This window comes from Sparus aurata, chromosome 19, assembly GCF_900880675.1.
Source record: "Sparus aurata chromosome 19, fSpaAur1.1, whole genome shotgun sequence".
Taxonomy (NCBI): domain Eukaryota; kingdom Metazoa; phylum Chordata; class Actinopteri; order Spariformes; family Sparidae; genus Sparus; species Sparus aurata.
In genome coordinates this window covers 27,472,058-27,493,159 of record NC_044205.1, presented here as the reverse complement: position 1 = coordinate 27,493,159, position 21,102 = coordinate 27,472,058, and the positions used below count along the sequence as shown (strand labels likewise).

Sequence of the window (21,102 nt, the reverse complement as noted above, 5' to 3'; positions counted from 1 at the left end):
ATCTTTTTGTGTCTTTTTGTGTGTTTTTGTTTCTGCAGAGCAAAGTTGGGGATGCCGCAGTTTTTGAGTTCAGAAGCTCAGAGTCTCCTCAGGAACCTTTTCAAACGCAACCCCTCCAACAGATTAGGTAAAACTTCCAGAACAACGTACACAAAAACAACAAAACAACATAGAAATAAAAAGGTCGCCACAGCAGGAAGCGTTTGTCCACTCGTACCAGAAAAAGCTGCATCTCAACATTTCCGAATACGACAGTTTCAAGGCTGCAACTGATTATTATTTGTATTATTTTCAAGATGTAACACATTAAATGTTTAGTCTACAAATGTCAAAAAATGTGCAAAAGGCTCATTACAATAATTTCAAAACCAAAAGCGACGTCTTCTTTTTGCGTATTTTGTTCAACCAACAGTCCAAAACTCTTCATTTATTATAATTAATGACAAAGGAAAGCAGCAAATCCTCACATTCAATTTTACACATTACAGTGTGTTTACATGTGTTGGGGCCCAGGTGCATTGTGGGTAATGTAGGCACCATGTTTTGAAAAAGGTAGAAGAATGTATGGAATAATTCTGCTGTATCGATCCTGATCTTTTGTTTTGATGACGGCTTTTAAAGTCAGATTTTATAAAAGAAGAAAGGAAACCGGATCGTTGATGCTTCTTAAAACATGAAGGAAGAGCTGAATTCTTTACACACAAACACAATTAAAGCATTGATCGGTCTCTTGGCAGTTTTACAGGAGCTTAACGATCAACACACTGACTTGATTCCAACGTAAATAAAAACTCTTTCCTGTTAGATTCTATAATTTTATGGTCAGCGTCCACTCACCTGATTTACAACCGTCACAAATACCTATGAAGTCTGAAAACTGAAGGCGACTGATGAGTTCGGACTGGACCGCTTCCTGTTCTAGTGAATTATTTGGCACGTTTTAAAAGTGAATCTATACATTTTTGAGGTGTTTTTAAAGTTTTACGTGGCGTTTGATGTGGCGGAATCTGACAGAATGTGAGGACTGACGGCTCGCGTTGTGTTTACTTGCAGGAGCCGGACCGGACGGCGTGGAGGAGATCAAGAGGCATCAGTTCTTCTGCACCATCGACTGGAATGTCAGTGTCTCCGTCCAGTGAATAAAACATCATATTACTTTATGATTCTGTCTTTAACTCTGAGCTGTGTCACATTTCCTCGTCCCTGTAGAAACTCTTCCGTCGAGAGCTCCACCCTCCCTTCAAACCGGCTGCAGGACGACCTGACGACACTTTCTATTTCGATCCAGAGTTCACGGCGAAAACACCCAGAGGTACCGACTCTCGCTCCCTCTCCTCCTTCACGCACCTCCGAGCTGAAACACACTCTGAATTAAAGCTGATTCTGTCGAGCGTTGAGCTTCAACAGCTGTTTGTGTTTGTGTGTCAGACTCTCCGGGGGTTCCTCCCAGCGCCAACGCCCATCAGCTGTTCAGAGGATTCAGCTTTGTGGCCATAACAGAAGAGGACACGCAACCACTACCCAATACTATTGTTCAGGTACGCACACACCTCCATACGTCTCCAAAGTCTCATAATCTTCAAAACTACAAAGTCTCTGAATTCATGGAAACCAAATTCAGAAAGGACAAAGAAACAACAACCTTCAAGTGCCGAAGATTTATTTCTTGTAGCTGCGTTTCCACCAAAGTAACTTTCCCCAAGAGTGTGAAAACTTTCCAGGAACTCGGTTTGTTCCCGCGTCAGGGACCAGGGTCCAAATTCTGTTTTGGGGACGTTATCTTGTCACCAGAAATGTCTCTGCTCCCGGCTTAGTTAGCTCCAAAAGTACAGGAAAACCAAATGGCGGAACTTGCGATCATTGGGATGTTGACGTATAAAAACTGGGGGGATCTATGTTCTGATCCGGAGCCGTTTACAGCTCAGAGACGACTTTGTAAGTTGTGGGATTAAAAAGGTGATTTGTCTTCACTGACTGCAGCAGTGATCCGGAGCTGACCTCCACTGTCGGGTGGTTCTGTTCTGTTCTGTTGACTGCTGACTGGAGCTGGAGGGGAAATGGACTTTACTTCAGTAACGTAACGTTACAGAGAGGAGACAGAGAACCAGAACCAGAACCAGAGTCTCTGCTGAGTGCTGACTTCACTCAGAGCTTCACCTCAACTCTCTAAGGTTCTAAAGTGTTCTTCTGGTTCTGTTGGGTCTGGTTCTCACACTTCCTTCCTCTCTGACTCTCCTGAAGTTACAGACAGACGAGCAGATGAAACTCAGCGTCACCTCGAGAAACATTTGAGATAATTTAGGACACAACTCGAAAAGAAATATACCACAGAACTTTCCCCAAGAATGTGAAAACTTTCCAGGAACTCATCTCGTTTGTTCCCGCGTGTTGGGGACGTTATCTTGTCTCAGTCAGAGGTTGATCTGAATTTAAACACATCAACCACTGCTGATGAAAATCTATTCAAAGTGACTCAGACACAAATTCACCGACGAGTTAATGTGTGACAGTTTTATTTACATAATTTGCCGACTAGCTGCTGGAGTTATAGCGACCAAATGAAAAGCAACGTTACCTCGAGGAAACTTTTCTGCTGGGATAACATTAGTACACTACTTAACAACTTTTAAAACAAAGACATTTTAATGCAGAATATTACAGCTTTAACTTCAGCTGACAAATCTTCACAGGTCTTTAAACCACAACAGGCTTTTAATTCCTTAAAAAAAGTCGTTCCTGGGACTCAAACGTCCGTGTAATTAAGGTGGAAGCGCGGCTTTCAGAGCAGAGGAGCTTCAAAGAACGCTCTTCTTTTGAACAACTCACATTTCAAACAGTGTGGACTGTTCCTCCTCTGTGATGCGGAGCAGGAAGCATCCCCAACAAACACTCAGAGCCTCTTAGTGAATCTCTTTAAACTACAGAAAACAGACGAGAGGGAGCGCCTGCCCATCCAAACTATTTTCTGTAATGCACACATTCACCAGAGAAAAGCCTTCAAGGACGAGGACTAAGTGGTCGTATTGACAGAATGAACGTCTGGTAAACATCTCCACCTTTAATGAAGAGCAGCGGGGGTGGAGAGCTCACTGCGCACCCATAAAAGGTCGTTTCCTTTCACTCTGCGAAGCATCAACGCTGCACGGCATTATGGGCCGGCAGAAAGGAGACACGTTAGGATTAAACGCCAGATTACGAGAAGGTGAAAGACCAGAAACACCTCAGATTCTATCAGTCAGGTGACGAGCAGCGTGATGAATCCAGGACCGTCTTCATTCCTGAGTCAACGAGCGTCATCCTAAATGTTTGTGTCACTGTTTTTGTGTGTTGGCTTTAGCAGCTGCACAGAAGCACATCCCAGTTTTCAGACGCCTACGAGATTAAAGAGGACATCGGCGTCGGGTCCTACTCCATCTGCAAGCGCTGCCTACACAAAGGAACCGGCATGGAGTACGCAGTCAAGGTAGGAACACGACAACATCCAGAGTCGTGCAGCGTGACGTCTGTGTTTATCTTTATCCTGGACTGCAGACTCAGGAAGTTTGACCCTGTTACAGATCATCAACAAGGCCAAGAGAGACCCGACGGAGGAGGTGGAGATCCTGCTGAGATACGGACAACATCCCAACATCATCACCCTGAAGGACGTGAGTCACAGAACACTCATCATACTTACTGTCTTTTAATTTAGCTTATTTTAGGTGTTAAAGGGATATTCCGGTGTAAGTTTAATCCATGGTCTAAATCACCGTGAAACTGTGTTAGACTCCCTCTCGAGAGATCAAGTTAGCAGACCGCTAATTTACGGAGTTTTATCAACCTCAGAAACGACCGCACGACAACAATACACTGCAGTAAATGGATCCAAATATAAACCGCCACCAAAAAGCCACAAATAATGCTCAGAACAGCACCAAACTTCAGCAACAGTACAAATAGGGTCTCAGCACATAGTCCGGGGCATCTAACCTCCACTAGCTTAGCTGGATTTCTATTGGGAAGCTAAAAACAGATTTCAACTCTCCTCCATCAGCTTCCGGGTCGGGGAAGTCCCGACGCGACGATTACCGAGTGCGGTTAGAAATGCTCAATTCCGTTCTTTTCCCTGTCCGCTCTCGATAATAACTGTTATAAACTGGCAGGTAAGACACATATGAACTTTGATTGCTTTTCCATGGAGTCATAATCATACATTTTCATCCATGAACTCTACTGCACTCGGTAATCGACTCGTCGGGACTTCCCGTCAACAGGAAGCTGCTGCAGAAGAGTGGTAAATTTAGTCAGCTTTTCAGTAGAAATCCAGCTAAGCTAGCGGAGGTTAGATGCCCCGGACTATGTGCTGAGACCCTATTTGTACTGTTGCTGAAGTTTGGTGCTGTTCTGAGCATTATTTGTGGCTTTTTGGTGGCGGTTTATATTTGGATCCATTTACTGCAGTGTATTGTTGTCGTGCTGTCGTTTCTGAGGTTGATAAAACTCCGTAAATTAGCGGTCTGCTAACTTGATCTCTCGAGAGGGAGTCTAACACAGTTTCACAGTGATTTAGACCATGGATTAAACTTACACCGGAACATCCCTTTAAATTCGACCTTGGTAGTGTTGGTATAAACTTGACTAAATCTAAAGTTTCATGTCAGTCGTTATCCCTGATCCACCTGAATATCTGCAGGACCACTCAGTCCTCTTCCTGTTTGGATCCTGATGGTTTCAGTTTGTTAGTTGGTCAGCTTCACTTCTCAGTGACTCATTCTTAATAAGAGTTAAAAATACCGTCGTGCTGCCGGGTGAAAATGCCCTCACTTGAGTCACTTGCAGCAACTAAAAACAATTAAAATCTGCATTCACTGTGTGTGTTCGTTCCTGCTGCTGATGATTCACGTCTTTGTTTGGATATTATAAACACAGAGCTGTAGTTTAGTTCCTCTTCTCTTCTCTGCTGTTTTTATCCCGACTCGTCCTTTCTACCTTTCAGTCTGAACATGTGCATCATCTCTAAGTTGCTTTTTATTGTAATGACTTGCCGCCTACACATCCACAAAACTGCCTGTTAGATCCATAATTCTCACACTGCATGTTTTATTGACCGACGACGGCGCTGAGATCTAAATTCAGCCGCTCTGAATGAGCAAAGCGACTGAATCAGCGAGCGAGTGACTAAATAAAGTGTTGTTTGTGTTGTTTTCATGCGGTAGGTGTACGACGACGGCCGGTCGGTGTTCTTGGTGACGGAGCTGATGAAAGGAGGCGAGCTGCTCGACAAAATCCTGCGGCAGAAGTTTTTCTCAGAGAGAGAAGCGAGCGCCGTCCTCTACACCATCACCAAGACGGTGGAGTACCTGCATGTACAGGGGGTACGTCTCCGTCTGCTGCTTTATCTCTTTGTTTTGGTTGTTTCCTGAGTCCGTACCTGTCGGTAAACACCTGATTGAACCTGGTTCTGTGGTGTGTGCAGGTGGTGCACAGAGACCTGAAGCCCAGCAACATCCTCTACGTGGACGAGAGCGGGAACGCCGAGTCCATCAGGATCTGCGACTTTGGTTTCGCCAAACAGCTGAGAGCAGAGAACGGCCTGCTCATGACGCCGTGTTACACCGCCAACTTTGTCGCACCCGAGGTACCTCGTGGTCATTTCTCACTCCGTGCCCTGAGATGTTTTTATCTTCTGACCTCAGCAAAGAAAACAAGCAAATAAAGATAAAGTCGGAGGTCAGATCGAGGTTTTGTGTACTTTCTCCTGCCTGTCAAATTGTTGGGGATGTTTTCTCAGGTTGCAGTGTATTGAGCTCTCAGGGCCACCGTAGTTTTCAGTCATTACTTCTGTTTATCTGATGTTGTGTCTCAGTTCAGGCCTGCATCCTTCAGAGGAGCATTTGAAGACCAATTACGTTCCTCCAGATGCTCCTTCTTTTCCCTGTTTCTGGAGGATGCAGCGCTACGATCCTTCGTGGCCTCACATATCTCAGGATTCTTTGCGTGCCTGTAAAAGAAGAAACAAAGAGAGAAAACGGCGACATTGCGTGGCGTAGATCGTCACTTTCGCGGGCCTGGGCAGCAGAAATCATGACGTATGGGTAAAACATCTGGTGACGCGACCAGTAAATGCTCCAAAGGCTGACGAGGTTAACAAGGTCTGTGTTTCAGTTCAGGTTCTGCATCCTCTGACGGACTCGCCTTCGCGGTCTTCGAAGGCGAGTCCTTCAGAGAGACCTTCCTGGTTGCGTCACCAGATGTTTTACCCTTACGTCACGATTTCTGCCACCCAGGCCCGCGAAAGTGACGATCTACGCCACGTGATGTTGCCATTTTCTCTCTTTCTTTCTTCTTTTTCGGGCGGATATGTGAGACCATGAAGGATCGTAGCGGTGCATCCTCCAAAAACAGGGAAACAAAGGAGCATCTGGAGGAGCCTTCACGTGGCGTTGTGACATAATTGTCCTTTAAATGCTCCATCTGAAGGATTCAGACACTGAATTGAGACACAACAAAAGCGAGCGAACGCCAGCTGTCAGGTCTTAAGTTATGCATAAAAGATATAAGCTACGTGGTTGAGAAGGTGTTGACGCTCTTCATTACAGAACAGATGTTTTTATGTAGGAGCTGAAACATGAAGCTGGTGTTGTGTGTGTGTTTCCTGCAGGTGTTGAAGAAGCAGGGTTATGATGCAGCCTGTGACATCTGGAGTCTGGGAGTCCTGCTGTACACCATGCTGACAGGGTGGGAGTTCATGTCATGTTGAAATTAGAAATCAGAGATCTGACTAAAACGCTCGCTTATCTGAATATTCATCCTTTCTCTCCTCGTCCGTCTCCAGTTTCACTCCCTTCGCTAACGGTCCCGAGGACACGCCGGAGGAGATTCTGGCTCGTATCGGCAGCGGGAAGTTCTCGCTCACCGGAGGATACTGGACCTCCGTGTCGACTGAGGCCAAGGTGAGGATCTGCTCTCAGGTCTTAAAGGAGCAGGTCACCCAAAAAATGGAACAGAACCAAACATTTCTGGAGCAATCCAAGCCTCTGTAAGTCCGGAGAACACAAACTGATTTAAGAATACTTTATTTACACCATTTGTTAAGATGAAATCTTCACTGTAGCTGCTAAGCTAAGTGTTAGCATCCACCTCGCCTCGACAGCATGCCGAGGGTGTAATCTGGGGTAACGTCAGACATGGAGCCATTTTAAGTTCCTTTTTTAAGTCTCCAGCTACTTTGGTTGTCTAGAAGAACACTGTGAAGCTCCAGAAGTGTTTTGTGGACGGCGGAGATAAAGAGTTTTGGGTGAAATGTTCCTTTAAAGCATCTACATTGGTGTTTGTCTCTTCCTCACACCGTCACCGTCGTCCTGCTCTCTGACCCTGCGCTCTCGTGTGACCTCTGACCTCCTCAGGATCTGGTGTCTAAGATGCTGCACGTCGACCCCCACCGGCGGCTGACGGCGGGTCAGGTCCTCCGACACCCCTGGGTGACGCACAGAGACCAGCTGCCCAAGTACACCCTCAACAGACAGGACGCGCCTCACCTGGTCAAGGTGACACACACACACACACACACACACACATATGAATCAGATTTGTCCGATCATTACAGCCAGTGTTGTTTTTGTCGACGATGACGAAATTCTTTCGTTGACGCCCCTGTTTTTCATGACGATAACGAGGCGGTGACGAGATAAACGCGGCTCTTTGATGACTAAAACATGACGAGACGTGTGTGAGTTTTCATTGACGAGACGAGAATGGACGTAAATGTTAGTGAGTGGTCTGTCAGACATTTCTGCTTAATGTTCGTGTAGCACCTGGACAGCCGCTGAGACCGGGAGATGCTAACGTCTCCTCGGTTGCTGTAGCTGTCTTCTTCGTTGTTTACTTGCTGATGTAGCAGCAAGCTAGCAACGGTCGCTACTTTCAAATTAAAAGCCCTCCACTAAGACCCCAGTTCTAAACTCCAATAGGGTGCAATGTAAAGCTCTTATTTTGAAAACAAATTCATTGTCACTTTTTTTTTATTGAACAATTTAAGTGTACAAAACCACAAGGTATAGAATAACAATCAGCACATCTCAACTGTTTTTTCATGAATTGATGCCCGACTTCATCATAAAAGAGTGTCACACATAAGTTGGGAAAATAGCAGATCTACAAGTTCAACACATTGTGAGCTTGTAGATCTTTTGATTGACCTGAATTAATTTGATAAAAGACTATACTTCTTCTTTTGTTTTTTTTGTTTTTTAACTTAAACTGACTAAAACCTGTTTGAGTTTTCGTCGACTAGAACTGGACAACAACTATCACATATAGAAGTGACTAAAATTTGACTAAAACTGAAAAGCATTTCAGTCCAAAAGACTGAGACTAAATCTAAAATCACTGCCAAAAACAACACTGATTACAGCATCATGGAAACAAATCGGCACAAATCCTCCGTGTGAGTTAAAATGATTTCGTGCAGACGAGTGTGAAGGAGGAGAATAATTAGCGACATCACATCATCAGTACATCGTTGACATGCGTGTCACTGAAGCAGGATAAATCAGCTGATTGATCTCTCTGCCTCTCCGTCTCCTCAGGGTGCGATGGCCGCCACCTACTCCGCCCTGAACAGGAACGTCCCGCCGATCCTGGAGCCGGTGGGCTGCTCCACTCTGGCTCAGCGGCGAGGGATGAAGAAGATCACCTCCACCGCTCTGTGACCTTTGACCCCGTCAGCCCTCCCTCAATATGACCTCTCTCTGACCTCCGCCGGACCCTCGCTCCCCCACTCCTCCTCCGGTGGGACAGACTACTGATGGACCCAAGAACCGCTAACGCCAAATAGGAACACGGAGACCGCCACCAACCCCCTCGCCATCCCTGCACCTTAACGGACTCTTCTGATTGGATCTCGTGGCGGCTTACTTCTCAGCTTTAGCATCACCGATCGGCAGCCGGACCGAGCCGACTCTTTTTTGCTTCGGACAATCAGCGCCGCCTTGAGTCCGAGCGCGCGTCAGGAAAATGAAAAGTACTGTATTTATTTACTTCAACAGGAAATCTGAACATAGGAACACGGTAATCTAATGTATGCATTTAAAGAGCTAGGATCATCGTCGTTATACTGTCGTCATGGTTCTGCGTAGCTGTAGGTCCGCTATTTAAACCTCAAGTAGCCTCCGAGATGACGGCGTCTGCAGAGAAGGACAGCAGGCGGGAAGCAGGTTCATGTTCAGGCCGCTCTGAAGATTCACCTGCAGAAATCAGGACTTTTAACAGAAGCATTTACTCAAACCGCAGTTCTGATGATGATTTTGGGATCTCAGGAGCAGAAGTTTCTACATTTCACACGTCCAGGATCCAGTATTTTACCTGTCAGCTGCAAAAAAACACAAGGAACAAAAAGGAAACTGGTTCTTCTTTGACTTAATTTCCGAAATCAAGTGTTGGTCCAAGAGTTGACGTATGAATCTCAAAAACTTGAATTAATATTAGGCCTGAAATCAAGCTGGTTTCACGTCAACAAATCCTCTGAAAAGACCAAAACCAGCGCTGTCTGACTTCCTGTCTGTCGCTCTCAGCTCCACGTTCTTCTCAAAGATGTAAATCCTGAAAAACACCTCAAAAATATTTTGTTTTTATCTTTAGAAAACAGGCCAAATGATTCCTAACCGAGGAGGAAACAGGGACTACTTTCAGCGGTGGATTAATCCACAACAAGAAGATAAATCTGTGTTTGGTTTTTAGTCTTTTCATGGGATGAGTTCAGACGTCCAGCGTGAGTTAACACAAGTTTTCACTCACTGAAACAAAGTGAGAAACTTAGAATTTGAGCACATTAATTAAGAGAGAAGCAGATTTCTGCCTTTATTTTATATTTAGTTTGTTTTTAAAGCTGCACAAGGAAAGTTTGCGTTTCGTGGCGCCCTCTGGTGGCTGTAATGTTTGAAGCACTTCTGTCCACAGACTTCATCGTGAGGTTACTGTGGATTTATTTAAAGTGACAGTTTGAAGAGTATTGTAATAAGTGACACACCGGCAGCTCCTGCAAGGCTTCAGAGACGTTAGCTAAGCAATAATAACAGTGTTAGTAGTTTATGTCTTCAGGCTGATTCGACACTCCGATCGCTGTAAAGTCACACCCGTAATTCCCACAAGGCATCATGGGAGACTGTTAGCTCAGTCTATTAATTTGATTTGACTGTTTGTTTACATTTGAAGCAACTAAAGCTTTCAGATCGATGTGGTGGAGTAAAGTAATCAGTGGGCAGGAAAGGAAATAGTCTGGAATCTAAAGTATGTTTGAGGCTGATGAGATGATCGTTTTGGTGCATTTAATGTAGAAATCTCTCCTTGTGCAGCTTTAAGACGTAAATTTAAACAACAAGTGTCTTTAACTGGAGCACAACAAACACAAGAGAACGTGTGGGTGAAACGTTGGATTCTTCCTGACTGACCCGGGATCAGCCTCTGACCTTCTTCTGTTCGAGCCGACTGATCATCTCTATGTGCAGCAGACGGGAGCTGAACTGTAAATATATAAACATGTCGAGCAACTCAGGTTTCTACGAATCAACACAATGCATTTTTATACGTCCACCCGGGGAGAGATGTACGCGACAAGCACACCGAGCGACGGGAGGCGAGGAGGCGTTTCATCACCAGAAGTCTCTGTTACTGTGTTTTAAAACGTCGAGCTCTTCCTGAGGCATCGCTTCGTGTTCGTGATGAAGATCTTCTGTCAGCAAAAACCTTTAAAAGACAAAAAAAAAAAAAAGTGTAGCAGGAAAAAAAAAAGAAGCTCTGGGTTCATTTCCAAACATTCCAGTTGCACCCAGACTTCAACTGCAGAGACGACGTCAGAGTTCACCCAAATTACAAAGATTACTTATATTATTATCATGTTTATTATTGAGGACTTAATGTTAAAATCAAATCAGCAGACGAAGCTCTTTTACTGGAGTAAAAGCACCACAACAATGTAAAAGTACCACAATTAAAGCACTGCTTACAAAGGTGAAACACTGATTTTTTCATGCACTGGTTCATTTTAACATTTTGGGTGATTTAAAAGTCCAAAAATACAAATGTTCTGCTCTGGAAGTTTGTGTAAGTAAAGCGCATATTCACACAAACTATCAGGCGACTTGTGATATAAATATAACTGTGTCAACGTCAGGAAACTTTGTCAGAATTATTCTAAAATGATTCAAACGATGAAAGTTTGGGTTTAAAGTTCTTCTGTAGTTTGGGTGAACTGCACCTTTAATTACAAAAGGAGCAAATCATAAGATTTGGCCAGAATTTCAGAGACAACAGCGTCAGAGATGTTAGCATGCTAACCAGCTAGCTGACTGTCACACTCATGAAACCACTTCAGTATTTTTACTCCTGTTTTCTTGGCGGAGCAGAAAAACAGAACCGCTCACGTCTCACTCGAGTTTCTCTCTTTCCCCTGAACTGAAACGAGTTTAATCGCCTCGTTAAAAACACGACAGTCCTGGTTCGTCTTCCCGCCGTCGCCTCACAGGTTCACAGAGTGAGATGTGAAAATATTCCGGCTCTACGCGACCACTTAGCTCCCCGGCTAGCTTGTAGCCTAACAGAGCTGAGCAGCAGTTAGCGGTGACGCTGCCTCCTTTGAATTCTGGCCATTTCTTCCAAGAACTTCTTCTGTGTTCTGATTTTAGAGCCTATTAAAGCCGTGTGTTGTTGCTTCAGTGTTCAGGACGTGTGCCTCCTCTCGCCTGTCGACAATCAGCGAGCACTAAGAAAAACAGAAACCCTGCATCGGTTGTTCTCCCGCGACCCTTCAGACTGTAAAACCCTGATGTGAATGATTGTTTCCTCTGAATGTGTGTCAGCATAAAGGGACTCACGGCTCCGGGCGACGTTAGATTCTGTTTTATATATAATATGAAATATATAAATGTCTTTGGATGTACAGCTCTGGGATAAAGGAATGTAAAAGGAATGATTTGTTTCTTTTTCTGTAACAGGGGAACAGCTTTCTTCCTCCTCTTCCTCTTCCTCTTCCTCTTCCTCTTCCACTTCCTCTTCCTCTTCCTCTTCCCTGTCAGTCGCATTCAGCCCTGCTGCTACCAGCTCTCTGTTTTTGTACCTGCAGTGAGAGTTGGACTTTCTATTAAAAATAATAAAAAGGTTAATCAGCTAATAAACACATGACGACGGCTCTGATTCAACACATTTACCTGTTTTTCTGCACACAAAATATAAAAGTTTATAAAATATGATTCCAACTTGTGAAGATTTGCTGCTTTTCCTTTGAATTGTTTGAATAATTTGAATGTTTTTTTGAGGTTTTGGACAAAACGGACATCGTTTAAAAACATTTCTCTCTATTTCAGAATTTTTACAAACCAAAATAATAAATTGATGAATGTAGAAAAACAATAAAAGTCATAATTATGTGTTTAAAAATTGTAATTATGGGTTAAAAGTAAGGTACAATTAGAAAAAAATGGAAATTATGGGATTTAGAAGTCATAGAGTTAAATAGAAAATAGAATTATAAGTTTAAAAAAAGTGGAATTATGGGAAAAATAGTGACATTTTTAGTCGCTACATTAAATATTCAGTATTTATATGATGTTATATCAGTTTCTCGGGCATCAAAACTGATATAACATCATATAAATACTGAATATTTAATCACAGAGTGGGTTTTTTGGACGGTAAAACATGTAAAAACACAGAACGATTCGGGTCGTTTCCTTCTAGAAAAAACGCCAAAATCCATGAAAATGTCGTCACTACAAAAAAGAAAAGGAAATAAAATAATTACAAATAGAATAAAATACTTTGAATGTTTTTTGGAGGTTTTGGACAAAACGAACATCGTTTAAAAACATTTCTCTCTATTTTCAGAATTTTTACAAACCAAAATAATAAATCAGTGAATGTAGAAAAACAGTAAAAGTTATAATTATGTGTTTAAAAATTGTAATTATGGGTTAAAAGTCATAGATGTGAGTTAGAAAATAGAATCATAAGTTTAGAAAAGTGGAATTATGGGATAAAATTATAAAGTATAAATTGGAAAAATGACATTTTTAGTCGCTTCATTAAATATTCAGTATTTATATGATGTTATATCAGTTTTTGATGCATCAAAAACTGATATAACATCATATAAATTCTGAATATTTAATCACAAAATAAAACAGACTTATGATGAGGAAACAAAAATAACACAACGCTCCACAAATCAGTGGCGTTTCCCTTTAATGATGTCAGAGAATTAAAAAAAATAACGACACAAAGGAAAATACCGAATAAAAAAACATTTAATCTCAGTGTTTCTGCACCAAACTCAGCTGATATTTTAGGGATTTTAGCACCTTTAATACTTGTTTCTTCATCCAAAACAATAAAGATTCACCTTCATATTTATATTTTATTGTTTTTTAAATTATTAACCTTTCTCTTTAATGATCGAAACAAATTAAACCACTGATGAAGTAAATATCGATTTGTTTTGTGGGTTCATTAATAGATTATTTTTATCCACAATTGATAAATGCAACAAGTGAAATCTTCAAACTTTTGGTGTTTTCACTTAATAAATCATTAAATTATTAAATTGACAGATTTCAAATGTAGGTGATTGAACTACTGTTGAGCTAAATCACTAATTTAATCACTTTTCTACATTATTTTTACATTTACATGATTTTTAAATGGCTTAAATTTGACATGACAGTCAGTTTAGCAGCTGATCGAAAGCTCGAGAAGAATCCAAGTTCAGTCTGAACTCTGTAATAAAGACCCGACCGTCCTTTTCTTTTTTGTAGTGACGACATTTTCATGGATTTTGGCGTTTTTCTAGAAGGAAACGACCCGAATCGTTCTGTGTTTTTACATGTTTTACCGTCTGAAACATGATTCAGTTCAGCTTGCAGAATCCTTTAAGATCCATCACACTGAACCTGTTTCTTCTTGTTCTTTAAGCTTCTTTAAGAATATAAAATATGTGAACTTTCTGCATCAAAATGTCTAAAAACGACCCGAGAGATCCGGAAGTTTCCTCGAGGTGACGCTGCGTTTCATTTAGCTGCCTGTCGCTCAAACTTCCAGGAGAGTCAGAGAATAAATCTTTAGAAAAAAAAGAAACTCGTCTGAGATCCGGACCGTCTGGAGGAACAAACACCAGGAGTCTCATCAGGTTCTGATCCGGAGCTGTTGACCGACGGGAGCAGAGCTCTTCACTCCTGTTGATGAGCCTGACTGCAGCAGTGATCCGGAGCTGACCTCCACTGTCGGCTGGTTCTGTTCTGTTCTGTTGACTGCTGACTGGAGCTGGAGGGGAAATGGACTTTACTTCATGAACGTAACGTTACAGAGAGGAGACAGAGAACCAGAACCAGAACCAGAGTCTCTGCTGAGTGCTGACTTCACTCAGAGCTTCACCTCAACTCTCTAATGTTCTGCAGTGTTCTTCTGGTTCTGTTGGGTCTGGTTCTCACACTTCCGAAACTCAGCGTCACCTCGAGGACTCTGGAGGATTTCTCTGCTGGAACTTTGTTGGAAACATCTGAGATGATGTGAGAACAGAACTCAACAACACACAGAACAAAAGGTCCAGTTGGTTTCATCCACCGTGTCGTCCACATGGTGGAGGATGTGACCAGCTGGAGTTTTATTTTGAAACAGGAAGCAGGTGTTGCTGCTGCAGCTCGACGTCGTCCTTCCTGTTTGACTCTCCTGAAGTTACAGACAGACGAGCAGATTAAAGCGCCGTCACCTCGAGGACACGGGAGGAAACACTGGAGATAATAAAACAAACGTCTCGAGTAGTTTTCAGACATTTTAATGCAGAATTCTCACATTTATCTGTACGTGAACATGTGATGATAGAAAGAACTTGCAGAAAATGAATCAGGAGATTTGTGGCTTAAAAAATATTAACGGCTGGATAAAAAAAACAAAAACAAATAAAGTAAAAGTGGGATGCAGGAGGTTTCTGATCACTGCGATGGATTCACTCTCATAGAAGCTCGTTTTCACAGCTCACTGAAACTGTGATCCATAAACTTAAAAGCTGAGTTGTGCTTTCAGCAGTAAAACAGAAACAAACGTGTGTACATTCACACATCAACACTGACGGAGCCAGTTAATACTTTAATGTTCGTCACTTCGTTCCTCTCTGCTGGACAAAACCTGCAGCCTGAAATCAAACACGTGGACAGGAAGTGTTTCAGTCAGTCTGCACACAAACATGATGGAGATGATCCGATCTCTCTCTCAGAGCGCCGCGCAGGATTCAGCGTCCTCTAATACAGAATATACAGTATGTACACACACATGCAGCATCGACACCGACGACCGAGGTTCTCTTTCACAACCTGAGTCTTATTTACAGTCATTAGAGTTCTCTGCTTTACATCAACATCAACAGATTACTGGATGCTCGGCCGGACAAAACAAAACATGTGAGGATGTCACAAGGAGCTCTTTTGTGCTATTTTAAAACATTTTAATGATTTAATCATAAACATCATCACAGATCAGCTGTGAGGCTTTAATGAGCCGCTTCACTGCAGAGTCGAAGGACAAACGTTCACAAAGTCATTTCATGTTTGTTTTTGGTTGAACTCACTTGATTTAAAGATTTAAAAGTTGCTCATGAACACGGTTTAAGTTCTGAGTCCTGCAGATCCGTCACATTATTTGTGAAACGAGTTAAATTAAGCACAAAGAAATGATCTGACAATGTTCAAAATCTGATTTAACGTAAGATTAAACAGCCGTCGTGGGTCCAACATATCATTTCCTCTGATAACAGGATGATTTTCTCTGGATCTCGACAAAAACAAGCTTTATTTTCCCGAGATAAGATAAAAGAATTCATGATGACAAGAAAACAAAAAGGTTGTTGCCTCTTCTTCCTTAAAGCCTCAGCAGCAGCATGAACACGCAGCATCTTTAGTGTCGCCACGGATTTAAAATCAGACTAAATAGCACCAAGTGTTGAAGGCAAGAAATCACAACGAGTTCATGTGGTTTGCTTTGACGATGGCGATGTTATTAATAACAGAAAACGGAGGAAACTATACGTTCGACCCGTGAATGTTTAGCGTCTCCTCGCGTGTTTCCTGCGTGCATCGAGACAGCCAATCACCAGCACCGTTACATCCTGGATCAACGCCCACGCTGCGTGCTTATTGGCTCACTGACGCTGACGAGTCCTTTGGTATCGAAAGACACTTTATGATACTATCGCTGCAAGTCAGGTTTGTGACTTCCTCAAGCCTAAAAAAGCTCTTCATCATCATCATCGTGTGTGTGATTCACGGCCCAATTCAAACAGGATTTAAACGTATCTGTCGTGTTCCTCTGCTGCTCGGCCCGGTTCTGCCTCACATGCATCCAGAACCATATGTTAGTGGATTTTAGTGCTGCAGTTAAGAGATGATGATGATGATGAACGTGAAGTTGTCACCATATTGTTTCTGTACTGTAAAAATGGAGGCGCGATCGTGTTCGTTGTCTCCTAAATTGTTTTCCGACATGTTAGTGTGATGTTTGGCTGTTTGTTACCAGCCGACCACGTCACTGCTTCCTGTTTCAAAACGGACTCAAAACCAAAAACAAGCACCTGCGGCCCGACAAGTACAAGAGCTAACGTTAGTGAGTGATGTTCGATGTTTACACTTTGAAATAATATCATAAAGAAAGAATGTAATGATGCAGTGGTTACTGTAAACAAACATCATGATTGGTTCTTTTCCTTTGAATGAAGCTGCGGAGAAAACAAACGTCCAATCAGCTTGAAGACGCAGGCTGTGACAACAACCTGATGACAAACTGTGTTCGCTCGACGCGACGCTTGGCACACATTTAAAACAAGATGATCACGAGAAGAAGTTCCTAAAGTAGATGAAAAACAAACATCAGTGTTCAAAGTTCTGTTCAGTTCAGTCAAAGATGCATAAACGTCAGACGTGGTTCTGACGAAGAGGAGGTCGCTGAGCTGCAGAATTCATCTGAGAGGCCGAACGTGTCAGAAGTCGGAGTCGTCTGTGGCGGAGTTGTCGGCGGCGGCGGCGGCGGGGACTTCAGACGGCGGCAGGTGGTTTCCTGCAGACTCCTCCTGCAGCTTCTGCTTCTTGTTGTGGTTCTTGATGTGGACGCTCAGCCCCCTCTCCGTCATCTCGTAGATCTGACACTTGCCGCAGTAGTACGGCGACTTGCCGACGTGCCTGAACTGATCGGCCAGGTACGACACGAGCGACCTGAAGCCTTTGTTGCAGATGTGACAGCGGGGGATGACGCCCGGGTGCGCCTTCTCCAGGTGAGCCTTCAGTCCCATCCTCGACCCTTTGTACGGCCCCGGCTCCGCCTCCGGTTTGTCGTCCGTCTCCGCCGGGCAGAGGTGGCAGGTGAACACCGCCTCCTGGTTGGCGTGGCGCTTTGTGTGCGCGTCCAGTTCGATCTGAGAGCGAACCCTCTGCTGGCACCACGTGCAGAAGAACGTCTTCTTCTCCACCATGAGGTGCATTTGTTTTAAATGCACAGCCAGACCGGAGCCCCTCTTGAAGAGCCGGCCGGGCGGCGGGCACAGCGTGCACATCAGTCCTTTACCTGCGCCGGAGTTCATCTCCATCACATCGCTGTAGTTCTCTCCCAGCTCCAACACGCTCTTATTGCTGATGACCTCCTCCTTCCTCACCTCCTCTGTTCTAACCTCCCCCGCTGAGATCAGCTTCCTCTTCTGCGGCAGCTGCTGTCGCGGCCTCTGTGGCCTCGACAGTTTGGACGCCACAGGTAGCGGAGGCCTGACGTCGTCGCTGACCACAGGATGTCTGTCTGCTGGCTTTTTGGCGGGCAGCGATCTGTCCACAGACATGGTGAACTGGTAGCTCTCTCCCTCCTCTTCAGGGTTCGAGTACTCGATGACAAACACGCTGTCCTCCTCTTCCTCCACCTCGTCCTCGCCGGGCACAGAGTACTCCATGTCGTAGTACTCTGCAAACTCGTCTTTGCCCTTCCCGGCGTCATGAGACTGCTCCTCCGCGATGTGTGTGTCGTCTATTCTCACCACCGTGATCTGGTCCATCCCACCTGCACCGTCCCAGTTTCCATTTCCTGACACCACCGAGGACGACGTTGCTTTCGCCGCAGCAGCAGCGCCTCCGACCGCCAGCGCTCCAGAAGACGTCTGACGAGAGAGAAACAGAGCGTCAGTGATTCTCATCAGAGGTGTCAGGATTCAGATTCTACATTTGTCTCCCACGTCTGCAGATAAAAGTTGTCTGGTGTTTTCTTTGACACCGGATGAAAGTCTGCGATGTGTGCAGCTCAGACTGTTTCTCTCACGGATAAAACTGTCACATACAAGCAGATTTTAATGCAATTAAGATCTTGCAAATCACCTTCCTGTCTTTCTGTGTCTACCTGATATGATTCATAACATGATCTTTAACTTTTGCTTTTGTTTTTAAATGTTCTCTTAACTGATTAATACCTAACAGCCTTTAATTGAACGTGTTTACTACAAAATCATCTCTAAAACTCAAAAGCACATGTTGACAGTAAACATTATGACGCCAGCTCCTGTTCAAACACGTGTTCTGTTCTGTTCTGTTCTATCAGGTCCAGAGAGAAGCAGCGTCACTGTGTTCCCTGCTGGACGGGTTCGCTGACCCACACTCACCATGGTTCTGCTGCTGGAGGCAGCCATCACAGCCGAACCTCGCTGACCAGGTTAGCTCGGTGCAACACTGCAGCTAGCTTAGCAACACGGCAGCTAGCTAGCTAACGTGCAGACTTGCAGGTTCCAGGCGGAAATGTGTCTTAAACCTCGGCACCAGGTGGCTGTTTGGCGGAAGGAACACGGAGCTGAAACGCACATCTAAATGTTCCGAGGGAGAAGAAAGTGGATCGGTGCTCGCTGCAGGGGCGAAACTACACTTCAGTATGTCAGCTAAAACCAAAATGTCTTATTTTCTTTCTGGGAAATTAAAAACACGAGCGGCGCGTCGCGGGGACAGCGCGCCCCCTGCCGGCGCGGAGGGGTACGGCGCTGCGCTCAGCTTGGGAACAGCTGGGGAACTACAGGGAACTGTGACGTGTGCAGGCGGACCCCGCCACCTCTCTAACTTAAAACACTGTTTTGGGAACGTATTTTTCTCTGAGAGCAGCTAAACTCAGTTGTGGAGAAAAATACATATTATTACGTCATTTATAATGTAAATATTACAATTCTGAGGTTGTGTTTCTTCTCCAAAACTACATACTGCCCCTTTAATGGCTTATGTCACTGGGTCGGATTCTACATATGCAGGTTGGATAAGTCATAAAATAATCTCTTTCACAATCTCTGTTTCTTCATGCTGACTTGATATTAGTGATACTACTAAACTGATTTCATGACGCACACTTATCACGATCGCTAATGTGTTCTGTATTTATTAAGCAACAGTATTTTTTTAGACTTTTTGCATCACTACACAGGCCAATTAAGACACATTATACTGCTTTGTCTACTTCATATAAATGTTTATTATGAGAATGTAGCTATTCTTTTCAACAGCTTCCATGTCATGTGACAAATAAGACACTCCTGTTTTTAATGGATTATACGGCTTCTTTTATTTTACATCAAAATTGTTACCACTACACAGGACACACAGGAAACAGCTACATAGCAAAGTGGTTATAGCAAAAAATGTTTTTACAGTTTCATGAAGCACAATATGTGTGTGTTTGTTTGTTGTCAGGAGAATTATTAGGAAAAAAAACTAAATATTCATATGAAATAGAAGAAGCAGTAAAATGTGATAGCAGAGGTGTGTTGTGTGTGTTCTGGTACAATTCGGCATTAGTTTGGACTCACTGGGTCACATGACATGGAAGCTATTGGGAAAAAAAGCCATTGATTTATAAAAATAGTTCTGCAAAATAAATAAATAACACATTACCAATCAAGATAAGTGTGCCTGATGAATCAGTTATGAATTTTCCTTTGTGTCATAATTTTCACTAATATCATCAAGTCAGCATGAAGGTGTTTCAGCATCATTTGCCCCCAGAAACAGAGAAAATAGTTCCCTTTATAAGCTTCACATGCAAGTTCCAGGTGAATACACGTTTTTAACAGGTACATTTCTGTAGTTTTCACCCCTTGAACTGTATTTTCTCATGTTCTTTTAAATTCTGACTGACTCATGGAGTCAACACTGGTCCAGGATCAGTGACTCTTCTTGGTTATGTCGTCATTCCGTTGCGTGTACTGACGTCAGGTGAACACAAACACCAGCTGATGACATTACCTCCAGCCTGTCAGTCAGCTCCTTCACCCTCGGGACAGCGTACTTCTTCAGGAAAAAGTGTTTGGGAATGGGATGTCTCCTCCGGTGAGGCTGACAGTAGTCCTCCCGCTCGAAGTGGTCACTGCAGACGCGGTAGTCTGCGTGGCGCAGTGCGTGAACGGAGGCGTCAGTGTCCATTTGTAGCACACCTAGCCACTTCTTCAGAACGCTCCTGTTTCCTACAGGTAGTCTGTGGAAGCTCTGCGGAGTGTTTCTCGTCATCTTGTTGCTGCAGTTCGGAAACACACAACCACGAACCATTGTTTGTTTGTTTTTAAACCCTAGAAAACACTCAGCTGCACTTTCTGCACTCCTACAAACAAACGTGCAGGACTACACCAATTTCTTCCTGCAACAACTCAACTCTCGCGAGACTTCACAGCGAGATTTTCCTTCTTCTGTAGGGATTTATGGCGGCTGGCAGCCATGTTGGCTCATTTAGCGCCATCTGCTGGACAAATGTAATGGTACACTCAACAATTAAAACCTTGACAACTAAACTGTTCAGCAGAATTGATCAAATTCAAGACATTTTCAATCATATACTCATATTAATTGTCTCAACGACGAAGAAGTACAAAAGTCATAATTAAAAGTAAGGTTTGTAAAGTATTTTGATAAAAGTAAAAGGCACACATATGAGTATTTACACATAAATACACCTTTTTGTTTAAACTGGATTTTATATATAATAAAAATAATAATAATTGGAATTACTTTGGCTCCGATGCAGCTCGCAATCTGCAAAGTAACTAGTAACTTAATTGATCAAACAGATATACAATAGTATAGAGAACAG

At 43.4% G+C, this 21,102-nt stretch overlaps 2 protein-coding genes across 6 annotated transcripts in view; one reads left to right on the top strand and one right to left on the bottom strand.

Annotated features, from left to right (window-relative positions):
- Positions 1 to 12,173, top strand: part of rps6ka3b (ribosomal protein S6 kinase, polypeptide 3b) — a 54,705-nt gene extending 42,532 nt beyond the window's left edge. For 3 of the 4 annotated variants that reach the window (XM_030398118.1, XM_030398121.1, XM_030398120.1), the window contains 12 exons: positions 39 to 127; positions 1,054 to 1,118; positions 1,210 to 1,312; positions 1,429 to 1,538; positions 3,338 to 3,463; positions 3,558 to 3,647; positions 5,196 to 5,354; positions 5,456 to 5,617; positions 6,641 to 6,717; positions 6,815 to 6,932; positions 7,386 to 7,526; positions 8,568 to 12,173. In XM_030398118.1, the coding sequence (XP_030253978.1) occupies positions 39 to 127; positions 1,054 to 1,118; positions 1,210 to 1,312; positions 1,429 to 1,538; positions 3,338 to 3,463; positions 3,558 to 3,647; positions 5,196 to 5,354; positions 5,456 to 5,617; positions 6,641 to 6,717; positions 6,815 to 6,932; positions 7,386 to 7,526; positions 8,568 to 8,690 (1,363 nt within the window). In that variant the 3' untranslated portion in view covers positions 8,691 to 12,173. The remainder of the gene's footprint in view (positions 1 to 38; positions 128 to 1,053; positions 1,119 to 1,209; positions 1,313 to 1,428; positions 1,539 to 3,337; positions 3,464 to 3,557; positions 3,648 to 5,195; positions 5,355 to 5,455; positions 5,618 to 6,640; positions 6,718 to 6,814; positions 6,933 to 7,385; positions 7,527 to 8,567) is intronic. The other variant, XM_030398119.1, reaches the window with a different exon arrangement.
- A 2,611-nt stretch (positions 12,174 to 14,784) lies between these two features.
- Positions 14,785 to 20,672, bottom strand: LOC115569924 (zinc finger protein 691). Of its 2 annotated transcripts, none has more exons than XM_030398157.1 (2): positions 20,265 to 20,672; positions 14,785 to 18,151 (listed from the first exon to the last, which is right to left on the bottom strand). In XM_030398157.1, the coding sequence occupies exons 1-2, from the start codon at positions 20,562 to 20,564 to the stop codon at positions 16,994 to 16,996; spliced, it is 1,458 nt and encodes a 485-aa protein (XP_030254017.1). In that variant the 5' UTR covers positions 20,565 to 20,672; the 3' UTR covers positions 14,785 to 16,993. The 2 variants fall into 2 exon arrangements, with proteins under 2 accessions (XP_030254017.1, XP_030254018.1); XM_030398158.1 differs by lacking the exon at positions 20,265 to 20,672 and adding an exon at positions 18,647 to 18,971.
- Positions 20,673 to 21,102: the final 430 nt, after the last annotated feature.

Excerpts from the sequence above, each read along its gene's own strand:
- LOC115569924 (XM_030398157.1), bottom strand. The coding sequence starts at position 20,564 with ATGGTTCGTGGTTGTGTGTTTCCGAACTGCAGCAACAAGATGACGAGA. Across the intron at positions 18,152-20,264 it reads AGCTGACTGACAGGCTGGAG|ACGTCTTCTGGAGCGCTGGC; the intron begins GTAATGTCATCA and ends CTCTCTCGTCAG.